Source organism: Pelodiscus sinensis, chromosome 14, assembly GCF_052426305.1.
Source record: "Pelodiscus sinensis isolate ZL-2025 chromosome 14, ASM5242630v1, whole genome shotgun sequence".
In the NCBI taxonomy this organism is placed as follows: Eukaryota; Metazoa; Chordata; order Testudines; family Trionychidae; genus Pelodiscus; species Pelodiscus sinensis.
This window is the reverse complement of record NC_143065.1, coordinates 25147040-25165564: the sequence shown is the minus strand read 5'-3', so window position 1 is coordinate 25165564 and position 18525 is coordinate 25147040. Positions and strand designations below refer to the sequence as shown.

At 43.4% G+C, this 18525-nt stretch overlaps 1 protein-coding gene across 1 annotated transcript in view; it reads left to right on the top strand.

Annotated features, from left to right (window-relative positions):
- The window catches only part of ATP8B4 (ATPase phospholipid transporting 8B4 (putative)), a 177144-nt gene that overhangs the window by 87407 nt on the left and 71212 nt on the right, over window positions 1-18525 (top strand). The window contains exons 9-11 of the mRNA XM_014579493.4: window positions 8611-8769; window positions 10606-10694; window positions 11924-12120. Of these exons, the coding sequence (XP_014434979.4) occupies window positions 8611-8769; window positions 10606-10694; window positions 11924-12120 (445 nt within the window). The remainder of the gene's footprint in view (window positions 1-8610; window positions 8770-10605; window positions 10695-11923; window positions 12121-18525) is intronic.

The window sequence follows — 18525 nt, the reverse complement described above, 5'->3', positions numbered from 1 at the left end:
AATCTGCTTAGCATTGGTGAGGCCCCAGCTTAATACCTGTGTACGATTCTGGGCATTACAATTTTAGTCCCTCAGTTCTCATGACAGTATTCTGGAAGGCTTTGGATAAATTGGAAAGAATTCAGAGGAAAGCAACAAAAATGATAAAAGGTTTAGAAAACCTGACATGAAGAAAGGTTGAAAAAAACTGGGACTGTTTAGTTGTGAGAAAAGAACACTGAGGGGCTATCTGATAAGTCTTTCTATATTTTTAAAGGCTGTTATAAAGAGGACATTATTGCTCTCTATGCCCACTAAAGGATAGGACAAACACTTCTGAGCTTAATCTGCAGCAAGGGAAATGTAGGTAAGATATCAGAAAGAAATTTCTAACTATAACAGTAATTGAACTCTGGGATTGGCTTTCAAGGCTACGTCTAGACTGCAAGCCTCTTTTGAAAAAGCAAGCCGCTTTTTCTAAAGAAAGCACCCAGGCAGTGTGGATGCTCTCTTTTGAAAAAGCCCTGTCTGCATTCAAGAACGCCTTTTTTCGAAAGAGAACTTTCGAAAAAAGGCGTTCTTCCTCGTGAAATGAGGTTTTCCGCCGTCGAAAGAAAAGCCGAGTTCTTTCGATTTAATTTCGAAAGAACGTGGCTGTAGTCTAGACGCAGGTGAAGTTTTTTTGAAAAAAGGCTACTTTTTCGAAAAAACCCTTGAGTCTGGACACAGCCCAAGGGAGGTTGTGCAGTTCCCACCGTTGAACAAATTGGACAAACACCTCTCAGGGATGGTCTAGGTTTTCTTGGTCCTGCCATACACAGGGGCCTGAACTTGATGACTTCTCGAGGTCCCTTCTAGTCCTGCATTTCTCTATGTTCTGTGTTGGTAGGCCATGCAGGCAGTTCCAAGATGTATTAATAGACAGATATATTATGCTAAAAATCAGGCAACAGATTTTTTGCCTAAGCTTATAAACTATTAAGACAATTTACAAGATTGGCCTATGTGTTCAGATACCAATGCAGTGAGCATTGTATAATTTGTACTAGTTACACTAAATGCTAAATAATCCTCAAAAAGCTCTATTCTTTTGAGATCCTGAAGTTCATGTGGTTTTCTGAAATGTTAGAAAATGGGACTGAGACTCTTTGCTCTAAACATTAGGCTGGAAATCTTGCAAACAGCTTTGTAGCAAGATTTCCAGTAATTGACTGTTTAGGTTTGGCTGGATAAATCATGAAAAACAACTTTTCTTATAATATATGGAATTTCTACTTTACATATTACCAGAAATCAGGGACCATAGAACGTATTCTGAATTTAATAGTGGAAGAAGTGGAGAAATATAATCTTTGGTGTTTCAGTTCTGAAAGGTCAATAGGAGACACCTTACTGAAAGTTATTACCTATAAATGTAGATTTGTTTATTTTTAAACAATTTTTTTTACAGTTTTTAAAACCATTCCCTCTCAACCAGTCACTGCATGCATAATGCTAAGTTTCAGCCCACAGCAAATGTTTATGGTCAACTTATAACCCTAAAGAGTAGGAAATATGAGTTAACTGTAGAACCAAGCCATTGTTATAAAGATGCTGTTTTCAAAGTAGAAACAAAATCTATCAGAAAGGAAAAGAAATAGTGTAAGAAGTAGGACAGCCTGGTGAGAGGTCTTAAAATAAGGGAGACAATAACTACTGTTTGTGTAACTGCGAATGAAAAGGCTCCACCTTCCCTATATCTAAATACACAAAATTTGGTTAGTTTGGGTGAAGTGGAGTGTTCATGAGTTTCATAATAGCAGATTTCAGCACTGCATATTGAACTACACAGAATTTAGCATCTGACAAATCTGTTTTTCACATTTTATGTTGGGCCAAACTCCCAACCCTCAGGCCATGAGAATTAGGAACAGATACACTTGAATTTGGGATGTGGCCAAATCCAGGGGCAATTAATTTGAAAGTATATCACCTTTGAATAAGTGGGTGGCCCCTTCTGTCACTCTCTGCTTTCTCTTCCTGCAAGCTGTAGGCTGCCATTTCTGTTTTCACTCCAAAAGTACTATTCCCAGTTGGCTGCACCAGGAGTTTGTTTTTGCCTTACACCACATAATGTGCAAGATGTCATTAATGGAATTCTTTTAGACTATCTCACCATCTGCAGCACAGTACTGTGTGTTAACAGTTTTTTCCCAAATTTGAGCATTTTCTAATCAGGACTAGGGAACAAATTAAACAAGAGTAGTGAAAACATTTCTGGACAGCTGAAAAGAATCACTGGTGTTCCTATACACACTAAATAAACACAAGCTGTACCCTGGTTAAACATGTACTGCATTTATCAGAAGCCCCAGTTTTCAGACTGACGAATACAATATTTAATCAGCTGAATATTTATACTTTCATCCGAAATATAAATACAGAATACAATTGACATTCTATCCAGGGCCAGCCTGAGCCATTCGTGCGCCCCGGGCCCCGGGTGCACGGTGCTGCCCCCGTGAGTGCGACGCATGCACGGCCCTGCCCCTGGGCGCCCAGCGCATGTGCGGCCCCGCCCCTGGCACGTGGCGCATGCGTGGCCCCACCCCCAGTAGCTCGGTCAGCCCGTAGCTTGGGCTGGCTCTGGTTCAATCTTAATATTACTGAAAATGTGACCAGGCTTACACAATGACAGGAGATTAGATGCTGTCTGATCAACAGGAAAATGGAAATATGAACTTTAAAAAAAAAACCCTCTCACTATGCAAAAACCCTTGTCGCGCTTGGGGTCTTGTGTGTCTCAGTGACCCCTAGAGCTATGTTGGGGGAGCCTAGTGCTCCTGGTAGGATCATCCATGCTGGACAGGACAAAGGGTAGAGACCAGACCAAGTGTGATTCACTGGTCCTCCAGGTTGGAGGTTCAGCTCAGGGCTAACAATCTTGACCTAAAAAAAAAAAAATTGTTACGGAAACAGCAACAAAGAATTCTCCTACAACTTTGTGCAATGGCCTTCCTAAGTCCTCTCTGGAGACCTGTATGACTGGCAGATATGAAGAGAATGAATTACAACTGGGACACACTGGAGAAAATGGCCAAAGACAAACAAAAATAGAGAACCGTTGTTGCTTCCCTACACATCAGCATCCGTAATAGTCATTAACTAACTAACTAACTATGCAAAAAATCTTAAAGAGGCCCATTAATAGCTAAAAGTTTCAAAGGCAGAGGCCATTTTTCCACTCTTAATGCTCAACTTTAATTTTAGGAAGCAATTTTTCTAAAAAGATATCAAGATCTTTTAAGGGTACGTCTAAACAAGCTGCCCCTTATTTCAAAATATGTTTCAAAATAATGGATGAGCTATTTTGCCATCCTGGTAAACCACATTGCACTAGGGATAAGGGATGGCTCGAAATAGCATGTTATTTCCAAATTTGGCGCGGTGTAGAGAAGTCAAATTTCAGAATAAGCTATTCCAAAATAGATTTGAAATAAGATACACAATTTGCACAGGACAAATTGTGTATCTTATTTTGAATTTAGGATGCTGTGTAGATGCACCTAAGGGTATGTCTACACAGCAAAGTTATTTCGAAATTACAGCCCTTATTTCAAAATAACTTTCCTAGCATCTACACAGCCAAACTGCTATTTTGAAATTAAATCAAAATAGCAGAGCACTTATTTCAAATTTGTTAAACCTCATTCCACAAGGAATAACGCTAAATTCGAAATAGCTAAATCAAAATAAGCACTGTGTAGCTGCTTATTTTGAAATAGGGGGCCTCCAGCCCTTCCTAGAGTGCCCTGGTGGCCACTCTGGGCACAACCAGGAAAACTCTTCTGCTCCCCCTGACCTCTGGAGCCCTTAAAGGGGTAGACTCTGGCCACAGTGCCCTTGCCAGCTGCAAGCCTGCCAGCCCAGAGCCAGCAGTCCGTGCACCTTGCTCAGCATAAGCCAGCAACCCAATGGCACCCAGCCCTCCACCGCTCCCCAGGAGCAGGCTGGCAGCTCCCAGGAGCCTACCAGGGGCCGCAAAAGGTGGGCACTTTCCTGGTCTAGTGCGGAGATCATGGACCTCATTGAGGTTTGGGGGGAGGCCTCCAATGTCCACGATCTCCACACTAGACACAGGAACATGGCTGTCTAAAGGTGGAGGGCTGACAGCCTGGTCACCAAAGGCCACATGCGCACCTAGGAGCAGGTGTGCATGAAAATAAAAGAGCTGCAGCAGGCCTATGCCAGGACCTCAGGGGGCTGCTCCCAACCAGGGGCTGACCCAGACCCCTGCCCTATTACGATGCCCTGGACCACATCCTGGGGGGTCAGACAGTCCGTGCCCCCCAGGTGGTCATCGACCCTGGGGCAGAGGGCCCTGCCTATGACACTGAGGAGAAGGAGGAGGACGGCCAGGTGCCTGGAGAGAGCATGCCCTGCACCCAGGACCCCCGAGCCATCCCAGGAAGCCTGTCGCCGGTGTCATCCAAGGCCTGGGAGGCCTCAACATGTGAGTGCCATCACTGTCCCCTTATGAGTGGCGGGTGAGGTGGGGAGAGGGAACCCAGGGACCACATGTGTCAGCCTTGCTGACCACGGAGCACGCAGCAACCTGTGTGTGTGCCGTGCCACCCTGGGCATGTGGCCCCAGCTGGCTGCCACATAGGGGCCCTGGCCTGTTACCCACACATAAGTATGTAAGAAGGCACATGACATGCTCCTGACCCCGGGGAGGGACACTGCATGATGCCCTCCCTCCAGAAGTCCCCTATATGCAGAGGCAGGGCAAATCTCCTCTTCCCCCCCCCCCACACCCACACTATATACAGCACAGGGGCCAGCTCACAGGACATGATGATGCGGAGACCTGCCGTCCTCGCCTTGTAGAGTGGGGCTGGGCTTCATCCACTGTGTCCCCAGGGATAACTGACCACTTCTCATGTTTCTCCACAGCCGCAGCAGTTGCAAGTGCAGGGCGCACCATCCCTCCCAGGACAGCCTCCCGCACCTGGGCCAGCAGGCTCACCCGGAACCAGGAGGAGTACCAGCAGCAGCACCTGCAGTTACTGTTAGGGCAGGTCCGCAGCCAGGAGCAATGGATGCAGGAAGACCTGCAGCTACGGCAGGAGAGCTTGCAGGAGCTGCTTGACCAGGGCCGTGCCATCCGCGACCACCTGCAGACCCTGGTGCAGAGATTGCTGCCTGCTGCCACTCCAGCCCCTGTGGCTGCCCCAGCTGTCACTCCTTCTCTCACTCCTGCTCCCCCCCGCTCCTGACCCGCCCCACCCTCCATACCCGCTCCCCCCCAGGGACACTGAGGCCCCCGCATCCGCAGTGCTGGGAGACAGGTGGGCCAGCAAGACCCCCAACCCTGAGCTTCTCTTCCTCCTTCCTCCCCTTGCCTCCTCCTTCCAGCTCCCTCCTCCCAGGTTTCCCCCTCCCCTCTCCTACCGTCATTCCCCCCTCAGCCCAATTATGGTCAATAAAGAGAGTTTGGTTTTGGCAACACATGTTTTTATTTTACATCAGGAAGGGGGGTTAGGGAGGGGAAAGTGGAAGGATGTGAGGGTGGAATAAGGCACGAGGCCCCAGTGGGGCATGCCAGGGAGACTTCACTCCTCCTCCAGGTGGAAGCTATCCCGCAGGGCCTCTTGGATACGGACAGCCCCCCAATGGGCCTTCCGTCTGGCAGCTGTGTGGGGCTGCGTGTAGAGGCCAGCGAAGTGGTCACCCTCTGTCATCCAGGCTGGCAGGAAAGCCTCCCCCTTCATCTTGCACAAATTGTGCAGCACACAACACGCTGGCACCACGTGTGGAATATTCCGCTCTGAGAGGTCCAGGTGATTGAGGAGGCATCTAAAATGGGCCTTCAATCAGCCAAATGCCCCCTCCACCACGATGTGGGCCCTGCCGAGTTTGACATTAAAGGCCTGTCAGGAGGGGTTAGGTGTCCCGTGTAGGGTTTAATCAGCCAGTGTTGTAGGGGATAGGCTGCACCCCACACCAGGCACACAGGCATGTCCACGTCCCCGACGCTGATGCGGTGGTCAGGGAAGAATGTCCTGGTGTGCAGCCTTTGGCACATGGAGGAGTTGCGGTAAACCCGTGTGTCATGTGCTTTGCCAGACCAGCCCACGTTGATGTCTATGAACTGGCCCCGGTGGTCAGACACAGCCTGCAGCCTGAAGTTCTGGGTTCATTGTTGGTCTCCCCAGCACTCTAGGATGATGTAGTCCCACCAGTCACTGCTGGTGTCCAGACGCCAGATGCGGTGGGGCACGCTGGCATCCGGGCGCTACTGCTGCTCCTCCGTGGCCCTAAGTGGAGTCTGGAAGAGGGCCTGGAGTTTGGGCTGCAGCAGATGCTGCCAGGCAGTCTCAGCAATTGCAGACAGGCTTGCAGCAAGACATCCAACATGAGCACCAGAGTGCCCAGGGGCAGCTCTGGCTCCATGGTGCCGAGTGCTGTGGTGTCCCGAGTCAGGGCAACCAAATCAAGCAGAGACAAAAATGCTTTGCTGTCCCTCAGCAAGGTAGGCAAGTAAGCAGGGAAAGCTAAGAACCGGCTGTCCAGGGGTGTCCCTTTAAGCACAAGCCTCAGATAGCCTCAGTCAGCAGCCACACAAAGCAACTACTGACCTGATGCCCTGCTGGAACTGGTTTCAGCCGCCCTTAAATGCGATTCAGTGGATGCGCTATTTCGAAATAACAAAATGCTATTTCAAAATGCATTTTGTGTGTAGACACGTTATTTTGAAATAACTTGTTTTTAATTAACTATTTCAAAATAAGATATTTCAAAATAATGCTGTAGTGTAGACATACCCTAAGGCTGTGTCTAGACTGCAGGGTTTTTTTGAAAAAAGTAGCCTTTTTTAAAAAAAAACTCCACCTGCGTCTAGACTACAGCTGTGTTCTTTCGAAATTAAATCAAAAGAATGTGGCTTTTCTTTCGACGGCGGTACTCCTCATTTTATGAGGAAGAACGCCTTTTTTTGAAAATGCTCTTTCGAAAAAAAGGTGCTATGTCATGCAAACTGTGCTTTTTTGAAAGAGAGCATCCAGACTGGGTGCTCTCTTTCAAAAAAGCGACTTGCTTTTTCTAAAGTACTGGTTGCAGTCTAGATGCTCTTTTTCAAAAGAGGCTTGCAGTCTAGACGTAGCCTAAGAGAATAGTAACCTTTCCTGCAGGTGCTCTCTTAGGGTGTGTGTACATGGCAAAAAAACCCAAATCAAACCAAACTCTTCTTCTACATGGCAGTGAATCTCAGAGCCCAGGCCTACAGTCTTGGGCTCATGATGTTCAAGCCACTGCCCTGCATCTAACTGTAGAAACCCATACCTTTCTCTGGGCTTTAGAGTTCAAGCTCCAGCCTAAGACTGCATGTCTGCATGGTATTTTTAGGGCTATAGTATGAGCTCTGTGAGCCTGAGTCTGTTGATCCAGGCTCTACAACTCATTGCAGTGAGTAATTTTTTTGCCTGGTAGACAAACCCTTTGTAATAATGTTCCTGTAAAGGATAAGGATTTTTGGCAGATGAATGTAGAAAAATGAGTCCTGAAAAGCAAAGGGACATTTTCCTCTTGATATAGTTTCCACTTTGTTTAAAAGCAAAGACATGGATATTGGTGCTCAACTTATTTTTTCCTTTTCTCACCCCATTTCATTTTCTATGGACTTTAACCATAGTTCTTTATCTGAAGCTGAGAACGTAATCTTGTCTCTCTGTGCTCTTGACCAAAAGATATGCACACAAGAATAGTGCAGGAAGCTTTTTCCTCTCTCCCACTCCAAAGACCCAGCTTGCTACTAATCTGTGTGGCCGTCTGTAGGGGCACAGATGTCAACAATCGCCTGTTACTACAAAACTCCCACATGGCAGCACAGTGTGCTACTTTAATACTAATAGGCCACATTAACATCAATATTACTAGGTGTTTTATTAGGAAGCGATAGTGTCATTTATTTAATAGGGCACTGGACTGGCAATCAAGAGACCTGTTGCTACTCTGTTAGGCCAATGACCTGCTGTGTGACCTTTGGGAAATCATGCCCCTGTTCTGTGCCTTTGTTTCCACTTCCACCTTCTGTCTCTCTTGCTTGTTTAAACAGCACACTCTTTGGGGCAGGGACTATGTCTCATTATGTGATTGTACAGTTTCTAACACAATGTCTTGATCTCAGTTGGGGCATTTAGGAATTACTGTAAAGAAATAATTAACCTAATAGTCCACGCACATAGATGGCACAGTGATGTTTCTTCCTGGGTTGTAAATGCCATCGAACCACCGATTGTTGTGGTATAAAAGAGCTTGTGAGTCTTGCAGGGTTTTCCTACAAATCCATTCCCTCCCCTTGAGAGACATAGTTCTACTGGCATAACCCTGGCATAGATCTGTGCTGTTGATTTCTAAGAATTTTCGTCTGTAGACTTAGCTATCACATCTGAAAAGTGGATTACCTATACCAATGGTAAAAGTTTTTGTCAGAGAAGGTTATGTCTACATTGAGGCTCTATAGTGGAACAGCTACAGAATTTTAAGTGTAGACAAGCCTGAAAAGTTACCCAGAAACTGCTAATTAGTATAAAATGTTATCCTGGTAAACTCTGTTAAGGGGGGATAAGAATTTAATTTGTTATTTTACAGGTGTTGTTGTCTGTGAACCTCCTAACAACAAGCTGGATAAATTCATAGGAGTTCTTTTCTGGAAAAATAATAGGTATTTGCTTAATAATGAAAAGATGCTGCTACGAGGCTGTGTGTTGAGAAACACAAACTGGTGCTTTGGAATGGTTATTTTTGCAGGTAAGACAAACCTATATAGATTAACAGCAATTTTAATTCCTAATGGCTTGGTATCTGTAACAACTGGCATAAATACTCCACATTCTTATGGAGCCATAGTATTTGGGGCTCAGAAATATTTTACAAAAGTATATAGGTGGGCCAAAAAGTGAAGCATGGAGAAGTTAACTATCTTGGCCAAAGTGTCACAATGAGTCACTAGCAGAGGCAGGAGTAGGGCCTGGTTTTTTGACTCCCTTTCTCCTATTTTTACCAATAGATGGTAGCAGGCACTAGCCATCTGACTGTATCCGTCTATACAAGCATCTCAAACTTAAGTTGTTCTAGAGGGTGTCATTGTTCCAAAGTCATGAACAAAAATGTAATAAACATGAAACTAATAGATCAGCCTTACAAAATAGTCATGACTTTACCAGCCCAAGCACAAAATGTACTTTCCTGTCCAATTAACATGATGTCTGATGAAAAAACGAATGGTATTTTAATTAGCCAGATTGTAAGAAGAATGCAATAGATGCTCACAGATATATCATAGATTTTCATGTGTCGTAGTAATGCAAAGTAATGGAGACAAGGAAAATGATCAGGTTGGGTAGATACAACACAGTAGAATGCAGCTGTAAAATTGCCTGCCAAATAAAAGATGGACTTCCATACTCATCAACATAATATGGCTCGATGGGCATAGAAAATGAGCAAAAGCTGACACTTTATTTATTTTTACACCAAATGTGTGTAATATAAAACAAAATGTGTGTGTGTGTGTGTGTGTGTGTGTGTGTGTGAGAGAGAGAGAGAGAGAGAGGGACCCTTGCATGAATTTAAACTAATAATATATGTAAAGATATATGAGGTAATTAAGTTCTGTATGGTCAAATTAAGGCATTGTGCAAATCAATATTCATCTGATCTAACTCAGAGCCCTTGGTTATACTACAATTATCAATGAAGAAGAATTCACATTTAAAACCCATACCTAAAAAAAGTCAGATTCCTTTGCTTTTGGTCATGGTTCTTGAAATTTTGGAATTAAAAAGAGGCTTAGCTTTAAGGAGCTTTTATGAGTTCTGTGGCTGCCATCAAACAGCAGCCTGCTGATGCACCTTGAAGACCATGTTGATGTTAACATACATTACTTTATATGCTCAATAATCTCCAGTGACATAAAAGTCAACTATATTCCATGTAGCCCAGCACATGGTAAGTTTTGCTTCAGCAACGAGAGGAGAGTCTGAGCTTTTGCTTTATAGTGAGCCAGCATTACAGAATTTGTGGAAACTAATTGCTATTAATAAATGGACGAATGAATGAATAATTGTCACTTGAGTATCACCTTTCAATTGGTCACCTCAAAGTGCATTAAAGACATTAACAATCTGAACCCCAGATAATCCTGCTGTGATAGGTAGACAAGAAGCTCAGTGAGGTGATGTGTAAAGAAGTCTGTAGCAGAGGCAAGACAAGAACACAGAACATCTTGTTCTTAATTTTGTAGTTTTAATGAATTTAGGTAGTTGGAAATTACCTCAGTCTGGAATGAAATATTTTTGGAGTAATAAGATTTCAAATTATATGATGATTTTCACCATGCCAGCCTAACCACCTTTCTGTAGCTACTGAATATTTTTCAAAATTGTTTGTGAAAGCTCAGGAATGCTTTTAGACAATTAAATATTACAAAATGATAATATCTCAGTTTTTAGAATGTATTTCTTGTATGTACATTAGAAAAAAGTAGTTTACATATGTGTATTTTAAAAAACTCAATAATTAATACTTTTAGTGAATAATTTATGATGTAATGATTAAAAAAAAGATCTGTTACTTTTTTTATAGGCCCTGACACTAAATTAATGCAAAACAGTGGTAGAACTAAATTTAAAAGAACAAGCATTGACCGTCTGATGAATACTTTAGTATTATGGGTAAGTTATTATAGTCAGATCAGGAAAAATCAGTGGGTATTGCATCCACATAATTAATCTTCTCTGTTAAATTATATGTATCAGTAGATATTTCTGCATTGTACAATACTAATAAGAATGCAACACAGATACATAGATTAGGTTGAAAGACACACACTATCTAGCCTGAAGACAATTATTTGTCACTAATCACTCCTGCATTACAAGAGTACTTATAAGCAGTAGTAATCTCTGTTTTTAGGGTAGTATCTTTTCATGAAGCCACTGGTATGGTGAGTTGAAGACAAATGCACAAGTTTTACAGATATTTTTCTTATCTCTTACCATTGGTCCAAACTTCCTAAAGTTCAGTATAAACAAGACTGTAACCTTCCTGATAATTTTTTTTGTAATTGGTTATCCCCAGGCAGTAAAGATCTGGCACAGAAAATTTGTAACTAGGAACTTTAAGCAGACTGAGTATTTCACTTTTGTGTCAACTTGGTCTCTAATGCCTAGGACACATCCAAATTCCTTATGGTTTCTTAATGAAACAAAACATTGCTATTTTGGCATAGGCAGACTTCAGAGCTACTACTTTTTAAAGTGTTGTGATTTTGATCATGGGAGAAATTATGTAGTTCCTGAAACTTTTTATCTGAATAAATCCAAAGATTCAGAGAAGAGGTTGTGGATGAAGAAAGAAGTTTCGATGTGAGAAATACTGATATTTTTTCAGCACATCTAAACATTACTTGCATTTTTTAAGTTATTTGTAGCTGTTCTGTCCCATGTTAAAATTAATACTTTACCCATGATTTAGAAAAACACATCTTAAACCAAACTCTTATAATAACACTCACAGCAAGTGTTCATTTTTGTTATTTACCACAGCAATAAAAAAGACCTTTTTGCCAACTCTTGTAATAACTGCAACTATTTGTAGCTTATGTATTACTGTATAGCATTATTAGTCAAACTGACTAAGGAATAGGGACAAACTAAGTATGGACTCAGAATATGGGCCTTTATTTGGGGCAAAATAAAACCAAATGAGATTCCCTTTTCCTCCAGCTTATTAGACATGAAATATTATATACCTTGGGTAATTCTAATTTGGATCTTAAGCATCTGTTTGCTTAGACTAGGCAATATTTATCTGTAGATGAAAGGTGTCCTTTTCATGCATTCATTTTAGAAAATAGTGCACATTTAGAAAAAGCTAACCATTTCTGCTGTTCTTGTTTCAGATCTTTGGCTTTTTGGTATGTATGGGAATAATTCTGGCAATAGGAAGCTCAATATGGGAACATCAGTTTGGGGCCCATTTCAGAATTTACCTTTCTTGGAATGAAGTGGTGGACAGTTCTGTGTTTTCAGGATTTCTCACATTTTGGTCGTACATTATCATACTCAATTCAGTTGTGCCTATTTCCCTGTATGTGAGGTAAGATGAGAGATTATGATTTTATAAAGCATATAAATCTTAATGGCTTTTTCATCTCAAGTTTTTTCCCTTAATTGCAATATTATGCTTTATCCTTTTAATTTTTGTGTATTTAAAACTTGGTCTGCTGTGAACTTTGTATATGAGAAACTCAATTCTCTTAGGGTATGTCTACACTGCCACCCTAGTTCAAACTAGGGTGGCAGTGTAGACATACCATTATGGAGATAATGCTTAGAATTGGAGAACAGTATGTGCTGGCTTTCTTGTCTTCTTTCTTGTCTAGAATTCTTTTTCATTGACTTATGTCAATTCTTTTGTTTCCTTCTTGCTTCGTTCTCCAACAGCTGACAGGTAAGCAGTGGTGGACATCTGTCACTCCCTGCACCTGACCACATGTTTGACAAATAGCAATGGATTCATCGCCTTTCTGATATATTTGTTGTTCATTTTTTCCTCAGAATGTCCTTGGTGTGCACATTTACTTCTTCTTCCTTAAATGTTGAGGCTTTATGCAAACATTTTTTTAAACCTGATGTCGAACAAGATTATTGAGAGGGCCTTATTCCTTAACTAAGATCCCTGTTTGCACAATTTTTACACTGTTCCAGCTCCTCCTTCAAAAATATGGGAATTAAAATCCTCAATTTATATTATTTGAGGGCTTATCTAATCGAATCAGTGTTTATTCATAAAAACACCATCTTTCGCTTTGCTAATATTAACATTGCAGTTACACAATAGAAAATTAGCAAAATGATCTAAAATAGTTTTATGGCTTCCTCAAATTTCAAATCCATCTTAATAAAGAATAAAAGTGATGCAGTGTTTGTCAGTTGCTGATTATTTCTGCTGGAGTATGGGTTTAAGAGTAGCGTTTATGGTGTTGGAGCTTCTTCTAATACATTTCTTCATTTTGTCATTGAGAAGTAAAACTTGTGCTTGATAGAGGTATGTACAGTACAGGAAATAAGACTACCATGGTTGACAGGGCCAAAATGTAATGAGGCTCATCAAAATAATGGGTATAGCAGAGAAAAGTTGTGATCTTTTCATATTTCAGTGTTCTTTTTAAATGTCCTGAGAGCTTTCCATTACTTTTTTCACAGTTAAACTATGTCCATTCCCCAGGCCAGCTATGTTGATCTTAAAAAAGTGCAATTTTCTGTTTAAAGCTTTTTGTAATCTTTTGCTTATTATGAGAAAAACATATTGTTTTATCTTTTACAGTTACTTGATTACTTGGCTATGGTGCATGCAGGTCCTTGCCATTAGTGATCAGTGATCTATCTATCTATCTGTCTATCTATCGATCGATCGATCGATCGATTGATCGATAGAAATGGATATGGATATGGATATGGATATGGATATGGATATATATGTCTCCATGCACTTTTAAAGTAAAAAAAAATGGGATAGAGAATAAATGAATGAATGCTACAATGTTCCACATACAACCCCTCTTCTCCCTGCTTTGAATGACAGTCCGAAAACATAAATGCCAAGGTGCGGATAATCTGCTTCCTATAGTGGCTTGCGAACAGGGACTATTAACAGGGAGTTTGGAGAGGGAGTTCTCCAGATAAAGGAGGAAGCTAATACAGGACCCTTGAGGGAAGTGACTGTCTGTAGTGTGTGTTTGCGTTTGTGTTTGGGGTTTTCTTGCTGTGTGCTGAGCTTGTTTTTAGCTGGTTTTTTTTCTCCTTTCCCTTCCCCCTCCAGTCCCCATGGAGTGAGTGCTGTGGCTGGCAGGTGGAAGCTGTGAGCTTTTAATCAGGGTTTGAAATCTAGAAGCCTCTGCTCATTGGTTGAGCCTTAATCAGGAGGAGGGGCTATCAGGCAGTCCAGGGCTTTATAAAGGAGTTAATCAGCAACCAGGGGCTGTTAACAGAGAGTTTGGAGAGTGAGTTGGGAAGGGGAGAGGGAAGGGGGAGAGATACACTTGCCATTCTTTAACATCTTTTCACTACACTCCTCCCCTTCAAGGAGGCATTGAATAGCATCTGAGGAATCTCTCAGAAGGAAGCCAGGTATGGATGGTGATAGGGCTGCTGTTGTTACTTGCACAGCATATGCCATGTTTGTCTTCCTCCCAGAAGACAGAAGGGATTTCATCGGCACTAAGTGCAAGCTGGTCACCATTTTGGAAGAAAAAATTAAAGGACTTGAGGGCCAAGTATTGACCCTACGTTCTATCAGAGAGGATGAAGACTTCCTCGATAGAAGGCAGCGTTTAATCCTGCAGGCACAGCAGGCTGAAGAGCCAGTCAGGGCAGTACAAGTTAAGGAAGAGATCTGGCAGCATGTAACCTCTAAAAGGAGAAGAAGGCCAACTCAGGTATCCCCTATCTCTGTAGAGTTAAGTAACTGCTATCAGGCTCTCTCCACAGGCACTGTGGTGGAGAATGCTCTGGCAGGGACCTCTCAGGGAAGAAATCATAACAGAACACCATCTACCAGAAGGCATGGGATGCGTAGTCCTAGGGATGGGGGTTCCATGCCCACAACCCTCAAAAGAAAAAGATGGCTGGTGGTGGTCGGGGACTCCCTCCTAAGGGGGCCTGAGTCATCCATCTGCCGTCCAGACCTGCAATCTCGAGAAGTGTGCTGCTTACCGGGAGCTCGCATTCAGGATGTGACCCGAGAGTCTTCCCAAAGTGATTAAACCTATGGAGTGCTACCCCTTCCTGCTTCTCTATGTAGGAACTAATGATACGGCCAAGAATGACCTTGAGAGGTTCACAGCAGATTATGTAGCGCTGGGAAGAAGGATCAAGGAATTTGAAGTGCAAGTGGTGTTCTCATCCATCCTTCCGGTTGAAGGAAAAGGTCTGGGTAAGGATCTTTGAATTGAGGCAGTAAATGCGTGGTTATGCAGGTGGTGTCGGAGAGAGGGCTTTGGTTTCTTCGACCCTAGGACTCTGTTCCAGGCACAAGAATTGTTAGGAAGAGATGGGATCCACCTAACCAAGAGAGGAAAGAGCATCTTCGAGGGAAGGCTTGCAAAACTAGTGAGGAGGACTTTAAACTAGGTTCATTGGGGGATGGTGACCAAAGCCCTGAGATAAGTGAGGTAGTCAGACACCAGGAAGAATCACCAGAAGGAACGAGCAACAAAGGAGAACCCCTGATTTGGATGGAAAAGGTAGGGTGATCACCTGGTTATCTAAGGTGTTTTTACACCAATGCGAGAAGCCTGGGAAACAAACAGGAAGAATTAGAAGCCCTAGCCCAGTAGAATAACTATGATTTGATTGGAATAACGGAGACTTGGTGGAATGACTCACATGACTGGAGCACTGTCATGAAAGGGTATAAACTGTGTGGAGGAGAAAAGGAGGAGGAGTTGCATTGTATGTAAGAGAGCAGTATGATTGCTCAGAGCTCCAGTATATAGAGGAAGAAAAGACTGTAGAGAGTCTATGGGTCTATGATGATGTTGTGGTTGGGGTCTGCTATAGACCACCGGATCAGGTGGATGAGGTAGATGACTCTTTCTTTGGACAACTGAGAGAAGCTTCCAGATTGCAGGCCCTAGTTCTCATGGGCAACTTTAATCACCCTGACATCTGTTGGGAGACCAATACAGCAGTACATAGAAAATCCAGGAAGTTTTTGGAGAATGTTGGGGATAACTTCTTGGTACAAGTGCTGAAGGAACCGACCAGGGGCCATTTGCAGCTTGACCTGCTGCTCACAAACAGGAAGGAACTAGTAGGGGAAGTAGAGGCGAGTGACAACCTGGGAAGCAGTGATCATGAAATGGTAGATTTCAGGATCCTGACCATAGGAAGAAAGGAGAGTAACAAAATACAGACCCTGGACTTCAGAAGAGCAGACTTTGACTCCCTCAGAGAACTAATGGGCAGGATTCCCTGGGATGCTTGCATGAAGGGGAAAGGAGTCCAGGAAAGCTGGCAGTATTTTAAAGAAGCCTTATTGAAGGCACAAGAAGAAACCACCCCAATGCGCAGCAAAAAAAGCAAATATGTTAGGCGACCAGATTGGCTTACGGGGACATCCTTGGTGAGTTTAAACACAAAAAGAAAGCTTACAAGAAGTGGAAACTTGGACAGATGACTAGGGAGGAGTATAAATATATTGCTCAAGAATGCAGGGGAGCAGGGGCGGCTGGTAAGCCTAGGCAAACTAGGCAGTTGCCTAGGGTGCCGCCAGCCCAGGCACCTGATGATTACGTCATGGCCATTGACGGCCGTGCAGGCGGGGACGCCAATCGCGCCTTCCGCCTGGGGCACCAGCTGCCGCAGCCGACCTTGGGCCGCTCCTGCAGGGGACTTATCAGGAAGGCGAAAGCGCAGTTGGAATTACAGCTAGCAAGGGATGTGAATTACAGCTAGCAAGGGATAATAAGAAAGGTTTCTACAGGCATGTTAGCAATAAGAGGGTGATCAGAGAGGGTATGGGGCCCTTATTGGATGAGGGAGGTAACCTAGTGGGAGATTGTGGGAAAAGTTGAAGTACTCAATGCTTTCTTTGCCTCTGTTTTCATGGACAAGGTCGGCTCCCAGACAAACACACTAAGCAACACAGCATGGAAAGGAGGTGGACAACCGTTGGTGGGGAAAGAACAAGTTAGGAACTATTTAGTAAAGCTAAACATACACAAATCCATGGGCCCAGATTTAATGCATCCGAGGGTACTGAGGGAGTTGGCAAGTGTCATTGCAGAGCCTTTGGCCATTATCTTTGAAAACTCGTGGAGATCGGGAGAGATCCCAGATGATTGGAAAAAGGCAAATGTAGTGCCCATCTTTAAAAAAGGGAAGAAGGACAATCCAGGCAACTACAGATCAGCCAGCCTTACCTCAGCCCCCGGAAAAATCCTGGAGGGGATCCTCAAAGAATCTACTCTGAAACACTTGGAAGAGAGGAAAGTGCTCAGGAACAGTCAGCATGGATTCACGAAGGGCAAGTTGTGCCTGACCAATCTGATTAGCTTCTATGATGAGGTAACTGCCTCTGTGGACATGGGAAAGTCAGTGGATGTGATATACCATGACTTTAGCAAAGCTTTTGATACAGTCTCCCACAATATTGTTGCCAGCAAGTTAAGGGAATATGGATTGGATAAATGGACTGTAAGATGGATAGAAAGCTGGCTAGACTGTTGGGCCCAACGGGTAGTGATCAACAGCTTGATGTCAGGTTGGCAGTTGGTTTCTAGCAGCATGCCCCCAAGGATCTGTTCTTGGACCAGTTTTGTTCAACAATTTTATTAATGACCTGGATGAGGTCATGGATTGCACCCTCAGCAAGTTCGCAGATAACACTAAGCTAGGGGAGAGGTAGATACTCTAGAGGGCAGGGATAGGGTCTAGAGTGACCTGGATAGTTTAGAGGAATGGGCCAAAAGAAATCTTATGAGGTTCAACAAGCACAAGTGTAGAGTCCTGCACTTGGGACAGAAGAATCCCAAGCATTGTTACAGGCTGGGGACCGAATGGCTAAGTAGCAATTTTGCAGAAAAGGACCTGGGGATTACAGTGGATGAGAAGCTGGATATGAGTCAGCAGTGTGCCCTTGTAGCCAAGAAGGCTAATGGCATATTAGGTTGCATTAGGAGAAGCATTGCCAGCAGATCCAGAGAAGTGATTATTCCCCTTTATTTGGCTTTGGTGAGGCTACATCTAGAATATTGTGTCCAGTTCTGGGCCCCGCACTATAGAAAGGATGTGGACGCATTAGAGAGGGTCCAGTGGAAGGTGACCAAAATGATTATGGGGCTGGAGCGCATGACCTATGAGGAGAGACTGAAGGATTTGGGTTTGTTTAGTCTGCAGAAGAGAAGAGTGAGGGGGGATTGGATAGCAGCCCTTCGACTTCCTGAAGAAAGATTCCAAAGAAGATGGAGAGAGGCTGTTCTCAGTAGTGACAGATGGCAGAACAAGGAGCAGTGGTCTCAAGTTACAGTGGGAGAGGTCTAGGCTGGATATTAGGAAAAACTATTTCACTAGGATAGTGGTGAAGCACTGAAATGGGTTACCTAGGGAGGTGATGGAATCTCTATCTCTAGAGGTTTTTAAGTCTCGGCTTGACAAAACCTTGGCTGGGTTGATTTAGTTCGGATTGGTCCTGCATTGGGCAGGGGGCTGGACCTGATAACCTCCTGAGGTCTCTTCCAGCTCTATGATTCTGTGATCTGGCTGTAGTAGATCTCACCACAAATTGCTTATGGTACTTTGGACCAGTGGTAAGAACAAGCTATTTGCAAGGTATTTCCTACTGACTCAATTTAGAGTTTTAAGATTTTTTTTATCGAATTATGAAGTCTGAAGCACAACCAGTTCCTAACTTAGAATATCAATAAATAAGTTTTCATGGCTTTACATAGACAGTAAGGGTATGTCTAAACTACATGGCTCCATCGATGGAGCCATGTAG